Here is a 25,600-nt window from a genome sequence, read left to right as displayed (position 1 = left end):
ACAGATGGGCAACAAATGCTGCCTGGAAATTGATGGCTACACCCCATGAATAAAGAAAATAACTAATTGACAACCAGCAACGTTGAAATTACTCCATCTACACAACTTGATTCCAAATATCTTGATCCCACCTTACCACTTCCTGAGGATCAAGCAGTACCATTTTTAATATATTTGGCTTTGATGCAGTTAGTCTTGAAGGAACTGAACAGTTTAAGAACAAAGAGATCAGAAGACAAAGTATTAATAAATACCTCAGTAGCTGAACTCCACATTCACGGCCACTCATTGTTTGAGCCTTTCCCATTCCTCTTCCGCTCATTGCGCTCCTTATGAAGTCTGTCCAGCTCAGCCTCATACATCATTTCCTGAATTAGGTACTTCTCACGGCGCATTCTGTCCCGGAGGTCTTTTGGTAAATCAGGAATCAGATATGCAATAAGATTCTTTATGCTAAAAACCAAATGCTGTAAGGAATAAAATATCAACAGCTATCACACCAGAAGAAAACAAAGTATCAAAGGTAGTCTGACAGATTTGACCAGGTTCACAATACCTGGAAGCAGTTCGTCTCAAGATGTTCCTCAAAAGTTACCAAGTTTTACTATCACTACTCTTGGTTTAAAACCACTAAGTTTGTAAACTGTTCAAAAAAACATTTCAGATGGTGCGAAATAAATCTGCAAAATGGACATCATCCCTGACAAAATACACTACGGTAACTCACCAATACATCTTCCAAACCCAAAACCTCTCCCACCAAGACAGACAAGGGCAGTAGATACATGGGAATGCCATCCCCTGCAAGCTCCCTTCCAAGCCACTCACTATCCTGACTTAACTAGAAATCCCACCATTCCTTCACTTTTGCAGGATCAACATGCTCAAATCCATTCCTAACAGCATCATGGGTATATCGACACCCAAAGGAGTGCAGCATTCAAGGCAGTTAGAAATGTGACTTCCCCCACACCTCACACTTCAGTTGGTCACAACAAAATTAAACTAAAAAGACAACCACCTTGTGGATAGCTTTCTCCAGACCAAATGAATTTCTATTTTAAAAAGAGCCAATTTAACCAGGCTTTGGGAGTTTGAAATAAAAGGGGAGTTTATTTGTGAGTGAATGTGAAAAAATGCAACAGATTAAGAATGGCGATGTGAACTGCTAACTCCGTTTCTCTCCCCATTGCTGCTACCTGACCTGTGTGCTCCTCGCTTTGTGCCCCTTCCTTCTGCCCATAAGTGAAATGATTGTTACCATGATTTGAATGCTGTCTGAGAGAAACAGGCTTCTTACCTCAAATACAATGATAAAAGCCAGCCGAGCCGCTAATACGTGCCAAAACTGCAGCGTGTAGGCGTAAGGTTCTTTGGAATGAGGTGGTTCTCTATAGTCACGATATCTATCGTACGGTTGAAAGAAAGAAATTTACATTGACTAAACCAAATTATTATTTGCACAACTGGACCTGCAGCATCAGGTTCAGCAGCTAGGACACATGCATTCAAATGCCAGTTCTTCCTGAGATCTCAGGACACATTACGATGGGACACAAAAGGTTTTGCACAGTGCACTGCCTTGTTAACTTCAAAACATTTCCACTTAGGTTTATACAGCTTGCAACCACACAACACTGCTCTTTGATAAAAGCTAAATGGGTATTTAGACAAGTCTTAAGGGCAAAAACAAATAGTTTCTGGGCCGCTTCACACTGTCCCAGGCTCCTACCTGCAGTACTCTACCTCTGCACCGAAAGAGTCACTGCCATTTGAATATGGTTCAGAACGCTGCTCAAAATCTGTCACCAGGAACACAGACAGGCTGGCATTAACATAACCAATCATGCACCTGGGAAAGAACAAAAGACTAGGTTAATTCATATTCCTCATCTCACCACAGATTCGACGCTGCTCAAGATTCAAACCCACCATTCCTATTCATTTGGGGATGATTCAAGTTGCTGTTGCTGACTGATGGCAAGATTCAGATTTACAATGTATCCAGTGTGCGGGAAAAGGGCTGAGAATAAGCTCAAGGCACTCAAGACAAGTCAATGCGTGACCAAGATAAACACCAGTATGCCAGAGCTTCAATCGTCAAGTGATACCACTGGTCTTAGCGTGACTTGTACCAGGGTCTTATCAATGTTGCTTCAGCAACAGTAAAAAAGGTCTCCCTCTCAAGTAGAAATACATCTCAAAAAGGTTCAACTCTAATCTGGAGATGGCATTCCAGCATCCCTGGGTTAATCGGAGTGGGAACTTAACTGAAAATCTCTGGACTGACCGCCCCATCACAAATTAGGTGGTTGGGTGCAGTAGCTACTCAGGAAATTTTTTTTCAAGCATCAATACAGAGGGATTGAGTGGGACAGAGTTGCATCATGCCCAAAACATTAGGGAAACCAATGTTGCACCTCATTCCATCAGTATGCTGAAAGGGGAGAAATCAATCCCCTTGTTGGGGAATGGATTGAGCCTTTTCCTTCCAAATAGGATTTCTTTTGAATTATCAATTACATCTGAAGCCCACTGACAAGGTATGTTCATGCAATGACATCACTACCATTCAAACTATTAACAGTTGGAATGTAGTGACTTCAGAACTTAAGTTGCAAAGATGCTTTCATTGTTAAGTTTTGTTTTGAGCAATTGTGCTTAAAGGACTGTGACAAGGTGTTAGTTTGAAAGACGGAGAAGGTATGGGATTTTTTTTTGAAAAAAAAAGAAAAAAAGGTAATTGACAGGACATTTCTTGAAAAAAAGACACACACTAGAAATCACACATGTGCAGTGATGGGGAAGATCACCTGGATTTTTTGTACCAGGACACACACAGTCAGCAGTTTCAGGGTTGAGTCTTCTCATTTGGTCAGTGGTCAGGGAGAGGAGTGTGCAGGTAAAGGGATCGAGAGGGTAAGAGTCTCAGCCTTTGCCATTCTCCAACAAGGGAGAGGCTCTTTCACATGGAGCGAGAGAAAAAGAATGTACTAGCAGTAGAGGACTGGACAATATGGATCCCTGTTCTCTTGCAACGAAGAGCATAGAAATAGCTATGTTACCTGCCCACTGTCAGGATTGGGGACATCTGCTCCAAACCGGACAGGAAGTTAGTGAAAAGGGTATCTATCTTTGTAAGTGCTAACTGTGTAGGCAGGACAAAGGGAGATTTTGCATAGCCTGTACGAGGAGCAAGGCACCAAATTAAGAAAATCTCAAAAAGGTCAATCTCTGTATTACTACCCAATCTATGTGCAAGTTGGATTTGGGCAAATCAGATTAAAGATGAATGCTTGGCTTAACAATCTGGTGTGGAAGCAAGCCACAGTTAGTGGGAAATTCTGGGCAAAAATGGTACTTGTATCGATGTCTCCAGCTGATCCACGTGCATTACTGGGGAAGCAGAGCAAAGTTTAAACTGATTCCTAGGACAAGGGATCAAATTTGGTAAGGTGTGCTAAACCAAAATGTACAGTCAAGGCCAAAGAGAAAGGTATTACTGTGGGAAATTATAAATGGACAGCACAGTAATAGATACTGTATGAATCCAGAGTCAACCAAACAGATAAGACTCAAATTTATGAAGGGAACAAAAATGATAAAACTAAAATGTTCAGATTCTGAAAGCACACAGCATTTGAAACAATAGGGAAAATTGCACAAATGGAAATGAAGGACTATGAAACAAAAACAATGCTGGAGAAGTTCAGTAAGTCTGGCAGCATCTGTTGAGAGAGAAACAGAGTTAACATTTAGAGTCCAGTGACCCTTCATCACTAACAATGTAGGTGTCTAGAAACGGATCTAGATGTACCAGGGCATCTGGAACATTTTAGATCCTAATTTTTTTCCAGTCATGATTCAATAGGTATTTGGCCCAAATTTTCTGTAAAGCTACTTTAAATGGATGTTTGTATCAAGTTTGCAATTTATACACAGTCACATTTCAAACTGTGTTTTGAGCATGTATTTTAATTGAACAAGTCTTAAGAAAATCAGCACCTTTGTGCTTTATTAGATGATCTAGTTGGTCATTTGTATTCTGAAATGTGACAATGAAATTTATAATTGGCTGTATTGATAACTGGAATAAAACATGTTGTGGCTTGTGGAGTGAGAGAGAATGCAGAGCCACATTGAAGCTGGGAGAGGTCCAATCAATTGTAATAATGTCTAAAGCAGGGAATAAAAAAGAATGTCTATCTATAAAGATCAAAATGTTGGACTGGGATTCCACAACGTGCTGTTCATAGACCCAGACTAATTCCTATCCCTTAACCTGATTTAGCAAACACGATAAACTTACTTTTGTCCTGCTTTCCCTTGGCCAGCACAGGGACCATACTTGTAGGCATAAACCAAGCGAGGGATGAAGTCAGAGGTCACTGCGATGACAAATGCATTGGTAATAACAGACAGGATCCCAATGCCTTCCAAAATTCCATACCAGATTCCTAATTTTAAAAAATCACATTCACAAAATTGAGAACATTTCACTATGGGAAGCATTTGTAAATAAAACTAGAGGAGCAAACAAAACTCCTGACTCCAAGAGGCCTGGGTTCAAGTCCCAACTGCCCAAGGACATGTGTCCTAACATCTGACAGGTTATTATAATAAAAAAAAAGGCTGCATATCATTGGTGGGAATGAGGAATGACGACATCGTCCAGCCCGGTACATCCTCACATGGGCAAAACCTCATTTCAATATTCATACATCAGCTGCCTACATGTTTGAGTTCAAATATTGTAACAAGAATAGGCAATTCAGCCCCTTGTGTCTGTTCCACCATTCAATGGAATTCATGGCTGATCTGTGACCCAACTCCTTTGGCCCATTTCCCAAATACATTTGCTTAAAACATTTAAATCGGAGACACAAATTAATTGATTCATCATCCACTGCCATTTGTAGAAGACAGTTCTAAACCTCTAAACACCATTTGTTTGTAAAAGTGCTTCCTAATTCTGATCCTAATTCTCAGATTACACCCCCTAGCTCTAGAATCTTCCACTAGTAGAAATAGTTTCTTCATAAACAGCAAAAGACAGGGTAGACATCTTGAAGACTTCAAACAGACCACCCTTGAACCTTTGAAGTCTCAGATCCCAAATGAGTTAAGGACAGCAGGTTTTCTTCAGAGAAGGACAGTTGTCAGTCAGCTGGGTTCAACATTTTACAAATAACAGACACTATTTTAAAAAGCAAAATGGAGTTTGAAAGCTAAAATTTCCACAGTGGTTGGGGGGGGAAGGTTTAATTGAACTAGCATTGCATGGATAGTTAGTCCCTGTTTCTAGATTATCATTTCAGAGTAAATACTATTTCTTCTCAATTGAGAAGGAAGTTGAAAATTAAATGATGATCAGGTACCAGATATTAATTACCACGTCTTGTTTCATGTTCCAATAGATCAGCCACCATCTCATCGTGCAGTAGAACAGTTGAGGGGCTCAATGGTCACCTGTACCATCCCATTGATGGAATTTTACAGTTGGCAGATATTGAGGATATTACAAGTCTCCAGATGGCCTTGTTATCATCCTCCCACCTTCTTCTAACCACCTTGTTCAGGGGGAGGATAAAGCAAAACAGAGGGTGACTGACCCACCCTCGCCCCAACTAAGACCAATTATTGGTCACTTAGATTCTATTTCCTGCCCTGCCACCATATTTGGCTGTCTGGAAGAGTTCAGGGAGTGGGGAAAACTGGACAGGTCACTCTACCTAGGCAGGTATGGAAAAAAAAAGTGTCTAGATCAGGGGCATACCCTGATAACCACGGTGGCACAGTGGTTAGCACTGCTGCCTCACAGCTCCAGAGACCCGGGTTCAATTCCCGCCTCAGGCGACGGACTGTGTGGAGTTTGCACATTCTCCCCGTGTCTGCGTGGGTTTCCTCCGGGTGCTCCGGTTTCCTCCCACAGTCCAAAGATGTGCGGGTCAGGTGAATTGGCCATGCTAAATTGCCCGTAGTGTTAGGTAAGGGGTAAATGTAGGGGTATGGGTGGGTTGCGCTTCGGCGGGTCGGTGTGGACTTGTTGGGCCGAAGGGCCTGTTTCCACACTGTAAGTAATCTAATCTAATCTAATTATTCCTTCCAGCCATTAGTCTCCCAGGAGGGGAAACATCCTCTCTGCATTTCCCAGTCAATATCCTTAAAAATCCTCGATGCTTCAAACGAGATCATCTTGCATTCCTCTGAAATACAGGGTAGAATCCCAGCCTGTTTACTCTTTGATCATACACAATCCCTCCAAATCTTGGATCATCCTAATTAGCATTCTCTTCGAGCACTACCTCTAATAATTTTTGATTAAAAGGGAACTAAAACTACACTCAGTGATTCAGATATGGTCATTGCAGTAAAACTTTGACTCTTCTACTCCAGCCCTCTTGAAATAAGGACAACATTACACAAGCCTTTCTGATTACCTATTGCCCAGAGTTGAGAGTTTTGTGTTTGGTGCACAAGTACCCAAGTCTCTGTGATACAGCTTAACTCCATTTAAATAATATTCTCTTTAGTTTTCCGTTCCAAAATGTACAAACTTCACTGTTTCCCACAATACACTTCATTTGCCAACTTCTTGTCCATGTACTCACTAAACTGTATATATCCCTCTTGCAACCAGCTTATTTTTTTGTCTACAAATTTGGCCACAATACATTCTTTTTATTCCAAGTAATTAACATATTCTCCCAAACTTTGAATTAACATATATTGTCAACAGTGATGGACTCAGCACTGATCCCTGTGGAACCTGCAGGTCATGGGTCACTATGCTGCTTCCAACCCATTAGCCAATTCTCTAACCACAGCAATATATTACCTCCAAAACTTTTATCTCATAATTTAAATCTCGTGTCCCTTGTTGTTTGCCTTCTGGAGGTCTAAATACCACAACACATCTCCTGGAGTGCTTCTCTATCCACTCTGGTTGAGATTTCCTCAAAAATTCTAATAAATTAGTCAGGTATGATTTCCCTTTCATAAAGCCATGCTGACTCTCCTTCATTAGATGCTCTTGATTGTTAAACAGCTGTGGGTCAAAAAACACAGGTTTTCCACACACACAATGAATGGGGTCATTGTGTTGAGGTGCAGGAGAAAAACGCATGGCCCACATCAAGTTATTGGCTAGTTACAAGTCCCATTCTTAATCTTGGAGGCTAACGTTACATTCATTGTATCCTCACCTATATCTTTGGCTCTCGAAGCCAACGGCCTCCTCCACTGTGTGACAAATTTGTAAGCATCAAGACGGATTTCAATAATATTGTTCAATAAAGCCAGAAGAGGAGCCAATGGAAATGCTGCCACAAATATAGTTGTGAAACCAAACTGAAGAACTGAAAGATAACAGAGATATCGACAGTCACTGAGTGGCCCAGGTATTACAGTCCATCCACTGTGCTCGAAATCATGGCAAAACATTTTTCGGGAAACTCCTGATGGCCTCACTGGACAATGTGGAGTAACAGTACATGCTGAAATACAATGTTACATGAGTCCACTCAGTTGACATAAGCACGTGCTCCTTGACACAGTTAGCTATTCCACTCTGACAGGATTTCAAGCCTTGGAAAGCTCTCACATGTATACGTACACACAAGCTGACTTGAAGTGGAATGACCAAGCGGACAGTGAGCTCAAAACAAAATAAATTAATATGCAATCATACATCCTTCACCCCTTTCCATGACCATACTGGCTAGGTCTATCTCTCCCTTCAATACCTGTGAGAGACACTGGCCTCTCCTTACACAAAAGGGCCTTTATCAAAAAGGAGGCAGAAGTGCACTTGATCTTAGGTCCCCAGTACCAGTTGCATGACAGCAGCCTCCATGCTACAAAGCTTAAAACATTACAAACAAGGAGAGTTATCATTTGCACTAAGTTCAGAAAATCCCTTGGGTAATCTCTCTAATTCCCCAAGTGGTTACTTCCACCAGACCCAGAGAAATCAACTCAGTTTGGGTTCAAGTTAATTCAGACCTGTAAAGTGTGGTCCATAAGGAATTGGAAATACTTGTAACTTACGTTGATCAATAAAAGTATTAAAATGATGAAATGTATGCATACTTTAGTATCTGTAACATAGGGACTGTGTATTGGGTTGCAATTTCAATAGTTTCAAATCAAACTGCCTTCTGATATCCTGTCCACACTTCCTTGTTACTGACTATAATTGTCTATTTCTGATATGGTGCTACACATTGCCATGTTTTAAATTCAAATCAGTTAATCAAAATGTTAATGTTACGATGCAAGTCACTAATAGAGATTGCAAACATGTTTCGTGAATAAAACAATAAAGATATAATAATATTGTAAACCTGGCTTACTCATCTCCAAATATTCATCAAATAGGCCATAAGCATTCATTGGCTGCAGATTGTAATCCTTCTCCCATTGTGGTAGAATTGGTTTGCCATTATTGCCGTGCTCTTGTCTTAATTTTCTCCTTGTCCACCAGTTCTGAATAAGCCTGTGGATGGAGACAAAACCAGCCCCATTGATGGATGTAATTAAGGCATAAAAACATTTCACAAGCAGCTTTATCACAAGCTAGAAAACAGACACCATCCTATTGTACTATATTTCATGGGTGTGTTCCTTCAATCCTTTGATTAGAACTAGCACAACGCTGTGTATTTTCTACAATGGAAACCCATAGATTAAAATCCTGATCAAGGGATTGGCAGAGGGCCTTGAACGGACAGCAAACAAGTGAGTGTGTTCAAACATGTGGTTGGTACCAAGAGAGACTCTGTGCAAGAGATTGAGAGAGGGAATTCCAGAGTTAAGGTCCTCAGCATTGTCAACATGTATCCCCACTGTGGTGGAGTTTAGCCCCATATTTGCCACTGAGACCGTGAAAAATTCTGAAAACTCTTCAAACAAGAGACCCCTATGCTGTACCCACTGAGTATTGCACTAAAACATGCCTCCCCCATCCCTGTTCAAATGCATTCCCTGATTCCCTTGGGAATGCTATTACAGCCTTTTTGTTTTAAATTTGGTCTGTGGAGCAATATTCTAAATTCAAATCATTCTCTTTATGAAAATAAATTCCTCCAATTTCCTCAATTCTTCAGTCTGTTATCCAGACGATTGATTTGCCAACCAGGGGAAACTATCTTTCACCATCTGTCTCCCAAAATCATAAAACTTTAATCATTTGTATTATTAAATCCACCAACCAGAAGACCCAATTCTTATTTATGTTCCTCCATTAAATACTATTAAATACACGATACATGCACACAGATACATACAGGTGAATCATTTTTGCAGCCAGTTAGATTTTAATTCCTGTAACTATTTTTGTTGGCAACTGGACTTTAATTTCCCCTATGCCAGTAAGAGAAGAATGGACCACCTTGCAATTCTTCACAGCCATTCCAGATGGGGCAAGGCATTTGTATTCTCCTTTCACTGCTGTTTGTGGGATCTTGCTGTGTAAAGCGTGGCTGCCACATCTATTCATGACAGGAGTGGCCACTCATCAGAATTGATACATTTGTTGCAAAGCGCATTACAGTGCCAGGACATAAGGTGCTATATAAATCCAGGTTCTTTTGATTATCATGTCAATTTGAGGATCGGGGAGACTGGAATGTCTACACAGATTTTTGCCCAATGATCATTGAACAGAAGTCGCTGTTAATGACTCACTCTTGAGATGGACAGCATGTGGCTACTTCAACACAACAGCAAGAGACCATTAAAGCATTTTAACATCCCTGTCTAACAGTCAACCAAATTTTCTTTTAAAAATCACATTCGCCGTGAGGCATCTTAAAATGGCAACGATGTGCAAATTCATATATTCCAACCCCTCAAAAAGGGGAGGCGAATAATGGAGTTTGGGGAAAAGATTGCAGAGGCACTAACCATAATTTTCCAAATATCTTTTTGGCAGCCCTCTGGAACCTGGTAGCAACAGAAAAGGAAAAAACAGAAGAGAGTTGTATGAGAGCGAGAGAGAGAAAGGAGTGGTTGGTGATAAGAAATTCACTTAGATGACAAGAGGATGGGTTTCTTGAAGAATGAATGGACCTTTTATTAAAACTATTAAAAGAAGATTTTTAAAAAGATAAATAGTGAAAAATAGTTTGCACTGGTTGGTGAATCAGGAAGCTAGGAGCACAGACTAGGATAAGGGAAGGGTTACTGGATTCAAGTCATTCATTTTCATTGAAGAGCTACCACTAGTACCAGCCTCAATGGGTTGACTGGCCAAATGTCAGAGTTCTACTGACTAGAAAGCACCCACCCGACACCATGATGGCTCAGTTTTGAGCTCACTGGAGCTTAAATTCAAACTCGCCCCTCTCCACTCAAGTCTTTGTTTCTCTACTCCTTTCAAAACAGTCCTTAAAATCTACCTCGTTGGCCAAGTTTGTTCTCCTTTGCTCACATGGCTCAGTATACCAATTCCACGAAGCACCTCAAGAAGCTTCAGCATGTTAAAAGATGGTGTGAAAATACAAGTCATTGCATTGCTGCTTTCCTTACTTGCTTTTAATGTGTGCGCACATTCCCAGGAATATAAACTTGCCCATCACTTGCACCTCTATAATCAAAGCTCATTTTTACTTTCTAACCTTAGTGCCTTGCTCAACCCAAGGTGTGAAGTACCACCTCCAGGTCACCAATGTTTCAGCCCTATTTAGTCTGCTACTCCTCCACCATCATTCACAGCAAAGGACGCAGAGACAGGAGTCCCATTTTGAGGTAGTGGCAGCATAGCACTAATGTCACTTGTGTAGCAATCCAATTACGCAAGGCTAATGTTTTGGGGACACTAGTTCAAATCCCAAGATGGCAAATGGTGATTTCAATTAAATTAAAAAACATACCCTGGAATTAAAATCCCATCTGGTTCATTTTAGGAAAGAAAATCTGCCATCCTTACCTTGTCTGGCCTACATGTGATTCCAGACCTACAGCAATGTGGGTGACTCTCAACTGTCCTCAGGGTTATCAGGAATGGGCAATAAGTGCCAGGTTAGTCAGCGATACTCACATCCCATGGACAGATTTAAATAAAAATGTCCTTTCTGGGATTGCCACTGAGGTCACAAGGTGAAGGAACAGGTGCAGCCCAGGAATCTATCACCTACTTTCTTTGAGCAATTTGCTGAGAGTCACTTCCCAAGACTTAATACCCAATAGGATCACGGAGGGGAGAATCCAGTAGGGAGATTCACTCACCCAATTCAGAGAGCTCCCAATTCCCAGTTACGGTTTGGAAAATCAGGAGTTCGCCAAACCAAGTCTCAATAGCCTCTGGAGGATGATTCCTGCTGGGACCAGAGGCTTTAAAAAAAAAGTTACCTCATCTGCCAGTCCGAATTCCTTCACTCAATCAGCATTGTTGAGTCCGAAACAAGCAAAAAGACCAGTGAGAAAAATCAATTACATGCATAACATTCAAATATAAATTAGCCAAAAGAAAGCAAGATAATGTTGGGCAGCACAGTGGCTCAGTGGTTAGCATTGCTGCCTCACAGCACCAGGGTCCCCAGGTTTGATTCCAGCCTCGGGCAACTGTCTATGTGGGGTTTGCACATTCTCCCAGTGTCTGCGTGGGTTTCCTCCCACAATCCAAAGATGTGCAGGTCAGGTGAATTGGCCATGCTAAACTGTCCATAGAGCTAGGTGCATTAATCAGAGAGGGGTGGGTTACTCTTCGGAGGGTCGGTGTGGACTTGTTGGGCCAAAGGGCCTATTTCCACACTGTAGGGAATTAATCTAAAACACTTGTGGTATGAATGGGGTATCAGAACTTGGCTGTTTAGTTACTATTCTGACCAGTATTTTTTTCTCTCAGATGCAGTGGGAAATGGGTTCAAATGAAGAGAAGGGAAGTTACATTTCTGCCTTTGGATCTTCCACCTCGTCCTCTTACAGATTCCACCAATGGGTCTCTACTTGGAATTGTCGCAGATCCAGTGTTACTATAGAAACCGGGGAAGAACGTCTCAAGAACAGGGGCAAACTAATACCAACTAGACAAGTTACACTCGTTTCCTGCCTCAGTTTCCAAAGATTGACTTGCCCAGTTTCGGTTTTTGTTTTGACCGGATGGCAGGCACTGCTGTGCTCCGCACTTGGAGTGAATTGGGAGATCGGGAAATGCAAGGGCAGCTACAAATGAGCCTACGTTCTAAGTGGGGGATAGAGACCAATATCTACCAGTTAAACATCAAACACGCAGCAGGCGAACCACCGGCAGTCCTCAGGATTTATCGGGCCAACAATGGAGTGAGTGCACAGAAGCAAAATTGGCTTCTGCGCAAGTCACCGACCAGGCCTTTACTTACGGGTAGCCAAGCTCCATGAAGTTATTCCAGCTCTGTTTCAACACCATGATGATTCCCATTTGCAAACACAGGTCGATAAGGCAACCACTCGGGTGGCACTGCAAATTAAAGATAAAAAGCAAAGCACGAGATGGACATTAAACAAACGAGCAATGGAACGTTCCGGTCAGCACAGCAGCATTTTGCAGCTGATGGCTGTGGCTAAAAGGGAAACACATTCATCTCAAAAAAAACCCTGAAAGTCATAGCTTCCAGTCCCATTCTGAAGCCTCCCGAGGACAGGACTGAGGGCAGCGCTGCTCTGTTGCCAGTGCCATTACTAAGTAGGACACTACAATGGAGCCTCCACTCCTCCTTCCCTATAAGGAATCTCTCGGACACTATTCAGAAGAGAAAGAGATGGCACGTGCATCCCAGAATCCTAAGGCCTACAACTTAATTATCCTGTCATTAATACATTGCTGCTTGTGGGAGTTTGCCATGTGCAAATTGGTTGCCATGTGTATTATAATACAGCATTGACTACACTTTAAAAGGAGTTCTTTAGCTTTAAAAGTGTTGCAAGATGACCCAAGGTCAGAAAGGAGTTACATAAATACAAGTCGATTCATTTTGCAGTGATGCAAAGATTTGGATTGAAAAATAAATTACTTAATGTAGGAGAAAATATCAAGTTCTAATACCTTGTTTGATTTTTGTAAGTCAACTTAAATGAGACCATTCTATTACAAGAAAAATTGTTTATTCAGTCTAGGTTCAGAGACAGGCACAGGAAACAGAAGAAATGGGGTTAAAAAGTATGACAGAGATGGACAAAAGCGAGGAAGTACAGGAGAGAAAGAAAACATGAAAAGCATGAGGAAAGGAGAGTGAAAGTTAAAAGACAAAAGTCAGGGGAGATGTATAAGCAAATGAATACTGATTGGAAACTTGCCAGATTCCAACTGGAAAGATCAATTCCTCCTGAATATCAATTATGTAGCAGCCAAATGAGAGGCAGGCATTCGCACCCATTTATCAGAGCAATGGTCACTGGCCACAGTCATGGCAGTTTGGCCAAGAGGCATCAGACTGAAAACAGTTGAAGACTGTTTAGCAAAGATACATCCCAATGTGTTTTTGGAAGTGCAGGAGCTGCACTACCAGAATTCACACAAAAGACTGTCCTACCATTGCCTAATACTTTGATAACATCGATATCCCAATACCAACACACAATTGAGCAACACCAAGCATTTTGTTGACCATTACCATTCCACAGAGTTCATTGCTTTGTACAAAAGAAAGAAAAAAAGACTGTACTCTTTAAGCAGGCTCTTAACTCCTCCATCTTATGATGCCAGTATTAATTCCAACATTGTAGCTTTGTTGACAATTATCTTTTAAACAGTTGGATAAGTTTTGAAATATCTTTTGGACTGTTCAGAACAATCACCATCAAGACCCCATAGTCATTCCAGACTGTCCTACATAATTGTGATATGTTGTGCTACTCATCCTAAGGCAATGTGATTGAAAGAATCAGAGGAGAGTTGAGGAGATCTACTCTGCCAAGCTTCCTCAGAATCTTACAGGTTTCAATGAGATCACCCTTCATTCCACTAAACTTTAAATGATCAAAAGCCTAACTTGTTCAGTTGTTCTTGATAAGTCAACTGCATCATCCATGGAATCAGCCAAGTGAATCTCTTCATTTGCTTCCAATGCAAAAAGCAAGGACCAGAACAGAAGAATTAAACTGTACACAGCACCCCCAGTGCAGCCTCAACCACACCCTGCACATAGTTGTATCAAGATTTCCATATTTTTAAATTCCAAACCCCAAGCAAAAAAAAAAATTCAAAGTTCATCCAATCTGTACAGCAGAGTGAGAAGCTGGCAAGAGATCTAGTTAATCTTCAAATGTGAAGGAGATGGCTCGGGTTAACTCTACATTTTGAGACAAAATATTGGAAGAGATCTGGAAGCAAAATAATCAGCGAGACACTGTAGGGATTGGGCACTCTGAAGGTGTTGGTTCAGTGCAAAGGGCAACTTGGAGAGTTATTGGTGTTTGAGAAACTAGCCAAGAATAGAATTGAGCTGCACAACTGCCATCTTCTTGTCAGACGGCAACACAAATGTTTAAAACATATTAACTTTGATAACATGCTGGCTGATAGTTTTTATTCCCCTGCAATACATGATTCCAGTTTGGAGTTACTAACCTCCTCCAACCTCCACCTGTTCAAGACTCTCAAATAGGCTCCTGGGCGTCCTGTTAATCTGAGGGAAAAAAAAAGCATAATCACCAATTTAACAGTGGCACATCACAAAATATCTACTTAACATCAACGAAGGATTCTCCTCCAGAGTGAAAAAGGAAGACTTAAACGTTCAAATTGAAATGGATAGTTGGCATTATTTTACTACTGAGAATTCATGCAATGAGTTCAAATACAGCAATTGTAGAATCTGCAGAATTGCTGAACACTGGCTCGGTGGTTAGCACTGCTGCCTCACAGCACCAGGGACCTGGGTTCAATTCTAACCTCAGGCGACTGAAAGATCTGTTAACCCCATGCAGACAAAGTGTCTGTGTAGGTTTCCTCCCATAGTCCAAAAATGTGCAGATTAGGTGGATTGGCCATGCTAAATTACCCCAGTGTCCAGGGATATGCAGGTGGATTAGCCATGGGAAGTGCAGGGTTACTGGATAGAGTACAGAGCCTGTCCTGGGTGGGATGTGTTTTGGAGGGTGGGTGCAGACTCGATGGGTCAAAACAGCCTCATTTCACACTGTAGGGATTCTGGATTCCACAAACTGCACGTCTTACCCTTCTATTTTTGTCTTGGCTGGTCAGATAGAGCTCTTCAGAATAGGAATGTGAAAACATGTGTACATGCGTTTCAGAGGAAGATGGGGGGGGGGGGGGGGGGGCGCGAAACATTTTTGGAACATGGATGAAACACAGCAAGAATGCGTGCATAGAATTCTTTAACATGGGGAGGCTGTTATTCGGCAACTAGTACAGAGTTGTGGCAGAATAGAAAAAAAAAGCGATCCTGTTGTTATCACCTGCAATAGGCACATTAGCTGGATACAGATTTTTCATCATTACAGTTGACCCATTTACTGCTATTAGCACCTTCCCTTCACATCTCAGCCCTACTCCCTTTGTCTTTTGCTCTGGACACACTCCTCCTCTACCAACCCATCCCCACACCAACCACCTCCCCTCCCCCCCCCCCCCCCACCCAAATCATCTGTTCCACTTGCCCCGCCTCCCTTTCTTCCCAATAGAATAAAACACTATTTGCCGACCCCATATGTTCTGAATCATTGGACTCTATTTCAGACCTCCAGCATCTGGAGTATTTTGGCTGTTTTTATTTGATAATACAGCCTATATATTAATGTGTCATAACACAGGTAACATCCTGAGGGGAGATGGAATGTGGATTTTCTAGCCCACAGTTAGCAGCATTATCACGGTGCTACAAGACATCACAGGACTTGAAATGTTCTTTAGTTTGTGTCTCACTTTGGTGGTCTGCTTTGCCTTGTAGAACTTGATGGCCCAGAGGGGTAAGCTCAGGTGAAGTAAGATCAGTGGGATGCCATAAAAGTTTGGTCTTAAAATCTAGTTTCGACCAAGCTGACATTCATCTGTCCTAATAACTCCTTACGTAGCTGTCTCATTGTGCAACCATAAGCCACTCTAGAACATTTTACCTCGTTAAAAGTACAAGATAGCTTTTTTTGATGTAATGAGCATATAAATCAATTCCACAATTGGAATTACTATTCCAATTCCTTACAAGGAACAAGATTATAATATAACAATATTTAATTAATAGATGTAAATATTATATAGATGGACAATTGAATGAACACATCAATTTAATGCTTGGAGGACATGGGTTCAACTCTAATCTCAGCAGCTTGTGGATTTTAAATATAATTAATAAATCTAGAATCAAAAGCCAATCTCCGTGATCATGACAATTATTACCAGTTGTTTTAAAACCTATGTGGCTCACAAATGCCCTTTAGGGAATGAAAACTGTCATCCTTACCAGATCTGATCGATGCGAGACTCCAGACCTACAGCAATGTCAGTGTTATACAGCATGAAAACAAATCCTTTGGTCCAACTCGTCAATGCCCACCAGATATCCTAACCTAATCTGGTCCCATTTTCCAGCAATTGGCCCATATCCTTTCAAACGTTTCCTATTCATATACCCATCCAGATGCCATTTAAATGTCGTAACTGTACCAGCCTCCACCAGTTTCTCTGGCAGCTCATTCCATACACATACCCTCCCCTGCATGAAAAAGTTGCCCCTTAGGTCCCTTGTCTATCTTTCCCCTCACCTTAAACCTCTAGTTTTGCATTCCCCTATACTGTACTGGGAAAAAGACTTAGGCTATGTGCCCTATGCATGTCTTCATGATCTTTTAAACCTCTAAAGGTCACCACTCAGCCTCTGATGCTCCAGGGAATGTAGCTCCAATCTATTCAGCCTCTCCCTATAGCTCATGTCATTGACTCTTCGCTGCCCTCTAGGCAATTAGGTACACCTCTTCCCACCCTACCTCTTGCAAAAATGCCATCCCGTATTCCCAATTCCTCCGCCTTCGCCGGATCTGCTCCCAGGAGGACCAGTTCCACCACAGAACACACCAGATGGCCTCCTTCTTTAGAGACCGCAATTTCCCTTCCCACGTGGTTAAAGATGCCCTCCAACGCATCTCGTCCACATCCCGCACCTCCGCCCTCAGACCCCACCCCTCCAACCGTAACAAGGACAGAATGCCCCTGGTGCTCACCTTCCACCCTACCGACCTTCGCATAAACCAAATCATCCGCCGACATTTCCGCCACCTCCAAACAGACCCCACCACCAGGGATATATTTCCCTCCCCACCCCTTTCTGCCTTCCGCAAAGACCGTTCCCTCCGCGACTACCTGGTCAGGTCCACGCCCCCAAACAACCCACCCTCCCATCCTGGCACTTTCCCCTGCCACCGCAGGAACTGTAAAACCTGCGCCCACACCTCCTCCCTCACCTCTATCCAAGGCCCTAAAGGAGCCTTCCACATCCAAAGTTTTACTTGCACATCCACTAATATCATTTATTGTATCCATTGCTCCCGATGCGGTCTCCTCTACATTGGGGAGACTGGGCGCCTCCTAGCAGAGCGCTTTAGGGAACATCTCCGGGACACCCGCACCAATCAACCACACCGCCCCGTGGCCCAACATTTCAACTCCCCTTCCCACTCTGCTGAGGACATGGAGGTCCTGGGCCTCCTTCACCGCCGCTCCCTCACCACCAGACGCCTGGAGGAAGAACGCCTCATCTTCCGCCTCGGAACACTTCAACCCCAGGGCATCAACGTGGACTTCAGCAGTTTCCTCATTTCCCCTTCCCCCACCTCACCCTAGTTCTAAACTTCCAGCTCAGTAACTGTCCCCTTGACTTGTCCGGACTTGCCCTACCTATCTCCTTTTCCACCTATCCACTCCACCCTCTCCTCCTTGACCTATCACCTTCATCCCCTCCCCCACTCACCCATTGTACTCTATGCCACTTTCTCCCCACCCCCACCCTCCTCTAGTTTATCTCCACGCTTCAGGCTCACTGCCTTTAATCCTGATGAAGGGCTTTTGCCTGAAACGTTGATTTCGCTGCTCCTTGGATGCTGCCTGAACTGCTGTGCTCTTCCAGCACCACTAATCCAGAATCTGGTTTCCAGCATCTGCAGTCATTGTTTTTACCTTATAGAGTATTAAATGCTGGCCTAGCCAGTGACACCCAGATCTCAAAATGAAACAACCTGAGTTCCCTGAACTTTATGACAGTGCAATCCTAGGGATAACAGGCTGTGTTTTTATCATCAAGGGCCCTCTGGCGATGAAACTTGCAAGTAGATGCTAAACAATGCTGACACATCACAGACTGCCTTACTAGCACTTTCTGAATGAAAGACAAACCAATTATTCAAGGAATAGACTTACCTTCCCAGGAAAAATGCAATGTAAAAGGTAGAGCTGTTCAAGTTAACAAACTGAAACAGAAACATTTTTAATGTGAAGCTGTTCTCCCACTCTGACTCGGTTCGAGGCTGTTCTGTGATAGAGAAAAAGCAAAAAAAAAAATTCAACTTTCACTCCTTGGGTTGCATACACTAATCATTATCTACCTTTACTTCTATGGATAATATGAATTGAAGTTACTACCAGAAGAGATGGTCATCATATATCCCATTACGCCTAAACTAGCTCTTTGAATGTCCAACTCACCTCATGCTATTCTACTGCTATCACTACATTCTTCCTTTTCAGCTAATAGTCCAATTCTCTTCAGAATCCTCAATTGAATCTGTCTCCACCACTCTCCCAGGCAGTGCATTTTCCAGGCCCTAACCACTTGCTGCATGAGAAAGATTTCGCTCATATCACTTTGCCAATTCCTTTAAATCTGCACCCTCTTGTTCTCAATCTTTTCATGAATAGAAACAGTTTCTTCCCATCTCCTCTGTACACACTCAGTTTTGACTACTCCTCTTGTCCAAGGAAAAATGTCCTAAATTCTCCAATATATATTTTCAAAATGGAAGCTCATTTCTGGAACCAGTCTTGGAAATCTATTCAGCACTCACTCTAATGTGTTCCTGAAATGTAATACTCTTGTGTCTTGTACGAGTTCAACACAAGTTCCTTACTCTTAGTCCATATCCTGATCAAATTCTGACAAGGCCTAGGATTCACTATATCAGTAACCATGCCCTCAATCTGTTCTACCATCTTCCATGACTTTGTAATCCAGTGATAAATCAATTGACAGGGTATTGCAAAGGTCAAGAAACATTCTCACCACTCCCATTGGGTTAAAATAAGAGCTTTTAGATACACGTTCTGGAAATTGGTTAAGATACAATTCATGTACAGTAAGACTGAATGAGAGGACAAGATAATTAAGAGTTAAGGATTTTTCTCTACTCAAATTATTAAATTGCCCCCTTTTGCACAATATCAGAAATTCTGATTCCCTACAAGGTGAAGTTGGTGTTTAGCTCTGCTGTGGAGGGGCGTAGAACAGATCCACACTGCAGAGAGAATGGTGAAGATGAAAAGGGCTGTCGGGGGGGGGGGGGGGGCGGGGGCAAAAATAGGAAGGGAAGAATCAGTGGGAATTCAACTCCAGTGTTGGCGACAGTTGCACATAGTTAGCTCAGTTGGCTGGATGGCTGGCTTGCCAGCAATGTGGGTTCAATTCCCACATTGGCTGAGGTTACCAGAGGACCTGCCTTTCCAAATCTCTTCCCCTCACCTGTGGCATAGTGACCCTCAGGTAAAATCACCAGCAAGGTGGTTAGAGCGAGTAGCCCTATGGTCTGGTAAGACTATGGCAGCTTCACTTTTTTTTTAAAAAAAAACACATCACGAGTATCAACAACTCAAAAACATCATCTACCTCCTTGCTAGAGAGTGATGCACCATGCTAAGGAAAAGGAAAAATAATCTAAAAAAGTGTCAAATTGTAGCTCATTATATTTTGTCAGCAGCAAACAACCACCAAACCAGTGCCAGACGCCTGGAACAGTGATGTTTAATCTTCAAAAAGAAAGGTGAATTTGGAAATAAAACCAGAGCAGAGGAGTTGCCATGGTCTGGAATGCACAGTGGAAAAGATTCGACAGTAACTTACGAGAGAGATTTGGATTAAAAAACTTCAAAGTGGTGGTTTTCAGGGCATTGGGAAAGAAATAATCGGGAGTGTGGAACTAACTGGATTTTCTTCAGAAAGCAGCATAGAAACAATAGGCAAAAATGCCTCTCTTTGCTGGTTCATTTGACTATCATGTCATACTTCAAGATCATGGGATCTTCCCTCAATAGTTCATCCTGAGAAGTTTATCTTCTTCTAGTAACATTCAAGCCAGCCTCATTGTGAGCCCTAGAATTACCTGCTCTCTTAAAGAGCTCACACTAATGCTCACCAAAGCCTCCCCTGGTATATTGCATCAGAAAAACCACAGACTTACCTAAATTGGTCAGAAACAGTGCAACTCTCTCATACAGCTGAAAAAATAAATATTTAGATAAGTTATTCTCAAGATGTAAATCTTACTGTAACCAATTTTCAACATTATATGGTTTTAATTAAATGTTTAATGACTTGAGCTAATAGCAGTGTTATAACCAAATTCTCAGGAGCAAGTCAGGTGACAGGTGAACAGGTTGTTAGCTTGCCACCTCAACAGTGTAGTCACCTTGCCAAGTCATCTGCGTGAAGAGATGGAGGGGGAATAATCTTCAGACAAAGATAAAACTAAGGAGCAAGCATAAACTGGGGACTAATCACATTGGAAAGCCAGGCTGGGAGGGGGACAAGCAGGATAAAGTGGGGGAAGTGAAATGTGCTGACTGACCTCAAAGCAACTGAGTTGAAGCAGCACCAACAAGGAGCAGTGTTCTACATCCCCACTCCCCTTGGTGTGGGAAAGGTGCTTCAGCAAATCACCCTTGAACAGCCTGGTTTGAATTTTTTAAGATTCTTTCCCATGAGACAGGAACAGAATTGGACCTTTCAGCCAGAGTCTGCTCGACCAAATTATGGCTGATATTTCTCAACTGAAAAATGTGTTGCTGGAAAAGCGCAGCAGGTCAGGCAGCATCTAAGGAGCAGGAAAATCAACGTTTCAGACATAAGCCCTTCGCCTGCTCCTTGGATGCTGCCTGACCTGCTGCGCTTTTCCAGCTCTGATCTCCAGCATCTGCAGTCCTCACTTTCTCCTAGTTGATATTTCTCAACCCCATTCTCCTGCCTTCTCCCTGTAACCTTTGATCCCTTTACTAAAGGAGGACCTCTCTCTCACAGCTAAATACACTCAGTGATATGCCTCTTTGGCTGAAAAAATTCTCATCTCACTTTGCTCAGAGGCTGTGCCCTCAGGTCCTAGTCTCTCAGACCTGAGTGGAAACACCTTCTCCACATCCACACTATCCAGGTGTCTCAGCGTTCTGCAAGTTTCAATCAAATCACCCCCTCTTCCTCCTAAAAACTTCATGTACAAACTCAACTGCTCATCGTATGGCAAAACCTTCATCGTTAGGATCATTCTTTTAAATCTCCTCTGGATCCTGTGCAATGACAGTATATCCTTCCATAGATACAGGGCCCAAAACTGCTCAATATTTCAAATGTGGTCTGACCAGAGCCTTACGCAGCCTCTGCAACATATTGTTCTTGTAACCTAGCCCTCTTAAAATGAATGCATAGAATTGGTCTTCTGACCTACCAAGTGAACCTGCATGTTCACCTCAAAAATCCTAAACTGGGAGTCCCACGTCCCTGTGTTTCATATTTCCAAAGCCTTTCCCCATTTAGAAATAGTCTACATCTCTATTCTCCTTACCAGAAGTGCATAACCTCACACTTTATTCTATTTGCCACTTTTTGCCCATTCTACTAGCCTGCCCAAGTCCTTCCGCAGCCTCACCTTCTCAACACTACCTGTCCTTCCACTTACCTTTGTGTCATCTGCAAACTTAGCAACAGCGTCTGTTCCTTTGCCCAGATCATTCGTGTATAATACTAATAGTTATTGTCCCTACACTGACCCATGAAACTTTACTAATCACCCAATGTCAACCTGGAAAAACTCCTTTATCCCTGCTCTTTACATTCTACAGGTCAACCAATTCTCCATCCATGCCAGTACCTTACCCCTAATAACATGAGCTCTTATTTAGCAGCCTATGCAGCACTTGGTCGAGTGCCTTCTCAAAATCCAAATAGATCACATCCACAGACTCTCCTTTATCCAACTTGCTCATTACTTCCTTAAAGAATTCTAAGATTTGTCACGCATGACCTCCCTTTGAAGCCACACTGACTCAGCCCTATTTTACAGAGTACTTCCAAGTACTCCACAACCTCATCCTTAATAATGGACTTTAAAGTCTGACCAATGACTAAGACCAGGGTAACTGGCCTATAATTTTCTGTCTTCTGCCTCACAGTGGTGGTACATTCCTTGCTTCTCAGTCGCCTAGGCTCTTGCCTGGCAGATCACCACCAATGCCTCCACAATCTCCTGCAGAACCAAAGGTGTAGTCTATCCAGTCCAAATGATTTATCCACCACCAGACCTTTCAGCTTTCCCAGCATCAGCTCCTTAGAGGATGGCCACTACACTCCGACTCTCAAAAGTTCTGGTATGCTACTGGTGTCTTCCACTGTGAAGACTGATGCAAAGTACCTATTCAGTTCTTCTGCCAAATTTAAAAACAAACATTCAGGAGATGGGGACATCCCTGGCTAGGCCAGCGTTTATTGCCCATCCCTCATTGCCTAGAGGGCAGTTAAGGGTCAGCCACATTGCTGTGGGTCTGGACTTGCATGCAGGCCAAACCAGGTAAGGAATGGCAGTTTCTTTCCCTAAACAGCAGTAGCGAGTCAGTTGGACTTTCCAAAACAATCGACAATGTCAGTAGGTCTTCCCAGGTTTTTACTGAATTCAAATTCCAACATTTGTTGTGGCAGGATTCAAACCTGGGTCCATAGAACGTTACTTGGGTTTTTGGATAAACAGTGCAGCGATAATTCGACTAGGCAATTACCTCCCTAATTTTTACTTCACTAGGCTCATTTTCCAGCAGTCCAATCACTACTCTTGCCTCACTCATCTCTTAAATGTCCAAAAAACACTTGCAATCTTTTCAGCCATTAATGATTTTAAAATTTCAGTGCCAACATTCAATAAGCTTCTCGTGGTATGAAGACACTTTACATTTAACATAGCTTGTAGAGATTTGATCAAAGGATTCTTGGAAAAATAATTCATTTCCTGTCTTGAGGACATTCTTGGAGTAGTTTTTGCAGAACAGGTCATTGAAAGCTCACTGTATATACTGGAGATTGTGTTTTTAAACAAGGCTTGCCATGTGACTGGGAGGTATTTGCTTACTTTGCCGTAAACCTTGCTGGGGGCCTTTTATTTTTGAACAGTGATGGACTTGGCAAGGCTCTTGTTTTATCTGGTTCAGTGAGTGGGAAGCAAAGTTGGAGGAAAGCTTACCAAGAACATGCAGTCCAATCTATACCCTTTCTGAAAACAAAACACTCAACATTTATTCAGGGGGAAATCTATTTACTCTTTTGAAAGACTGATTGAGAAAGTACAATCAAGATTGCATTTCTTAAGCAAGCCATATCTACAAGACTGGAGTCAACGGTGTCTGATTCGTGACTTCATAAATGTGCCAGAACATCAGATTAACAGTTTAGAACATCCGACATGCTCATTTTGCATTCAATAACCACCCGCTGGTCAAATGCCATTTCAGAAAGCCAAATCTCTGAAGAAACCATTTCCTTTTCCTCTTTTTTTTTAAAAAAAAAGTGTGTTTGTGTGTGGTAAGAATGTTTGGAGAGATGTGTTATTACTTCAATATTACTGTGTTAATCAATTATTGCACCTTTACAGTTTTTACAATCAACCATAGGTGTGTTTAATACACCAAGTCATGGATATTACTTAAAATCTGACATGGGCCAGGAATTAATTGCTCATACTGGAAACTGGCAAAACTATTTTCAATGGTATTTGTGATCCATGGAGAATTGAGACTTGGGCAATGTTACACTCCTCTAGCCTCAGTCATTACATATAGATATTCAATTATGTGCAATTTTTGACCAAGTTCACAATCCAGTGAGGAGGTTAGGGTAGAAGTCACATGGAGGCCAGATTGGAAAGTAAATCTGCCATCCTTGCCCAAAAAAAGTTACTGAACCAAATGGGTTTTTTTCATAATTGACGATTAACTACGTAATGGTGACCATGAAACCAGCTTTAAAATCCAGACTTGTATTAGTATAAATCTGAATTTACAGCTCAAAGCTGAAGTAGCTCAGTTAGGAGAAGGTTAGACTGAAGATCTAAAAAAGATCCCTGGTTCAATCACAGGTTTCGACAAAACAGGATTGCCTGACTGCTCTAGCCTTTGTTTATGGGCAGCACATTGGCTCAGTGGTTAGCACTGCTGCCTCAGTGTGGACTTGTAGAACCAAACGACCTGATGGCATACTGTAGGGATTCTAATCCAAATCGAATCAAAGATTAAATTTGATATTTGAAACACAGTGTCCACAGTGCATTAGCCAGGGCCCCAGATCACAAGCCTTGTAATATTGTCACTATACCAGTGTTTCCACAAAGGTGCATTGTTCGTTGCAAGTTACACTGAAGTAATGATTCAGAAAATCAATTTAGTGACAATATGACAATGAAATGGATATTCCAATTTAGCTTGGTTTAATATAATTGACAGTAACTATACAAATCACAAAATGTAGTTCCACTTTCATTTTAGAAAATCATTTGACCTTTGGTTTGAGGTTCCCAATTGCATGTATTTCTTAGATTAGATTCCCTACTGTTCGGCCCAAGTCCACAGCTACCCTCCAAAGAGTAACCATTCCCTTACCCTATATTTACCCTTTGACTTGGCAATTTAGCATGGCCAATTCACCTGACCTGCACATCTTTGGACTGTGGGAAGAAACCCACACGCACACTGGGAGAATATGCAAACTCCACACAGACAGTTGACCGAGGTGGGAATCGAACCCGGGTACCTGGTGTTGAGAGGCAGCAGTGCTAACCACTGTGCCACTGGTGTCGCAGTGTGACTGCTCTCAAACCAGGTTTTATTGAACAAAATAAAAGGACTGACTCCATGATCAGTTAGGAGTAGTAGGTCATTTAGTGCAATTGGATTCCACACTGACACTTTACAATGGGCAAACCCTGACATTAAAAAATGCAAGGTATGGATTCAATGCACAGTACAATCTCCTGCATACTTTTACATAAATGCAATTATTTCCAAAAATGATTAGCATTTCCTGTCTGGACAAAGAGAGCTTACCACGTTCAGAAGCATGATGATACAGAAGTTGATACACACTGCAGTTCCTGTTGTAGCAAGCTGGGAATTATTCCTAATTAGGGCCCACTCAAATGCAGCAAAAATGCTCACAGTCACCACCCGATAAATGACAATTCCAAAAACAGCAGCAATCACCACACAGATCTGAGAGAGAGGGATTACAGACAGATTGGTCAGCTGCATCAATTAGCTGGAATGTGATCAGTCTCAGTTCAAGAGTGAGGTAGTACTGATTCATGACTCTAGGAAACTTAACCTCTAACTTGTCCCTGGGGGCAGAATCCTGGAACACACACCCCAACATGA

The 25,600-nt window shown here is 42.1% G+C and overlaps 1 protein-coding gene across 9 annotated transcripts in view; it reads right to left on the bottom strand.

Annotated features, from left to right (window-relative positions):
* LOC140457922 (anoctamin-4) overlaps positions 1-25,600 on the bottom strand; it is a 187,546-nt gene that overhangs the window by 1,421 nt on the left and 160,525 nt on the right. For 6 of the 9 annotated variants that reach the window (XM_072551722.1, XM_072551725.1, XM_072551730.1 and 3 more), the window contains 12 exons: positions 25,274-25,438; positions 20,380-20,416; positions 18,350-18,461; positions 14,549-14,606; positions 12,342-12,439; positions 9,907-9,945; positions 8,346-8,497; positions 7,206-7,358; positions 4,310-4,457; positions 1,733-1,852; positions 1,301-1,406; positions 255-467 (listed from right to left, as the gene is read on the bottom strand). In XM_072551722.1, the coding sequence (XP_072407823.1) occupies positions 276-467; positions 1,301-1,406; positions 1,733-1,852; positions 4,310-4,457; positions 7,206-7,358; positions 8,346-8,497; positions 9,907-9,945; positions 12,342-12,439; positions 14,549-14,606; positions 18,350-18,461; positions 20,380-20,416; positions 25,274-25,438 (1,380 nt within the window). In that variant the 3' untranslated portion in view covers positions 255-275. The remainder of the gene's footprint in view (positions 1-254; positions 468-1,300; positions 1,407-1,732; positions 1,853-4,309; positions 4,458-7,205; positions 7,359-8,345; positions 8,498-9,906; positions 9,946-12,341; positions 12,440-14,548; positions 14,607-18,349; positions 18,462-20,379; positions 20,417-25,273; positions 25,439-25,600) is intronic. The other 3 variants (XM_072551723.1, XM_072551724.1, XM_072551726.1) reach the window with 3 other exon arrangements.

This window comes from Chiloscyllium punctatum, chromosome 32, assembly GCF_047496795.1.
Source record: "Chiloscyllium punctatum isolate Juve2018m chromosome 32, sChiPun1.3, whole genome shotgun sequence".
Classification (NCBI taxonomy): Eukaryota; Metazoa; Chordata; class Chondrichthyes; order Orectolobiformes; family Hemiscylliidae; genus Chiloscyllium; species Chiloscyllium punctatum.
This window is presented reverse-complemented; position numbering and strand designations above follow the sequence as displayed.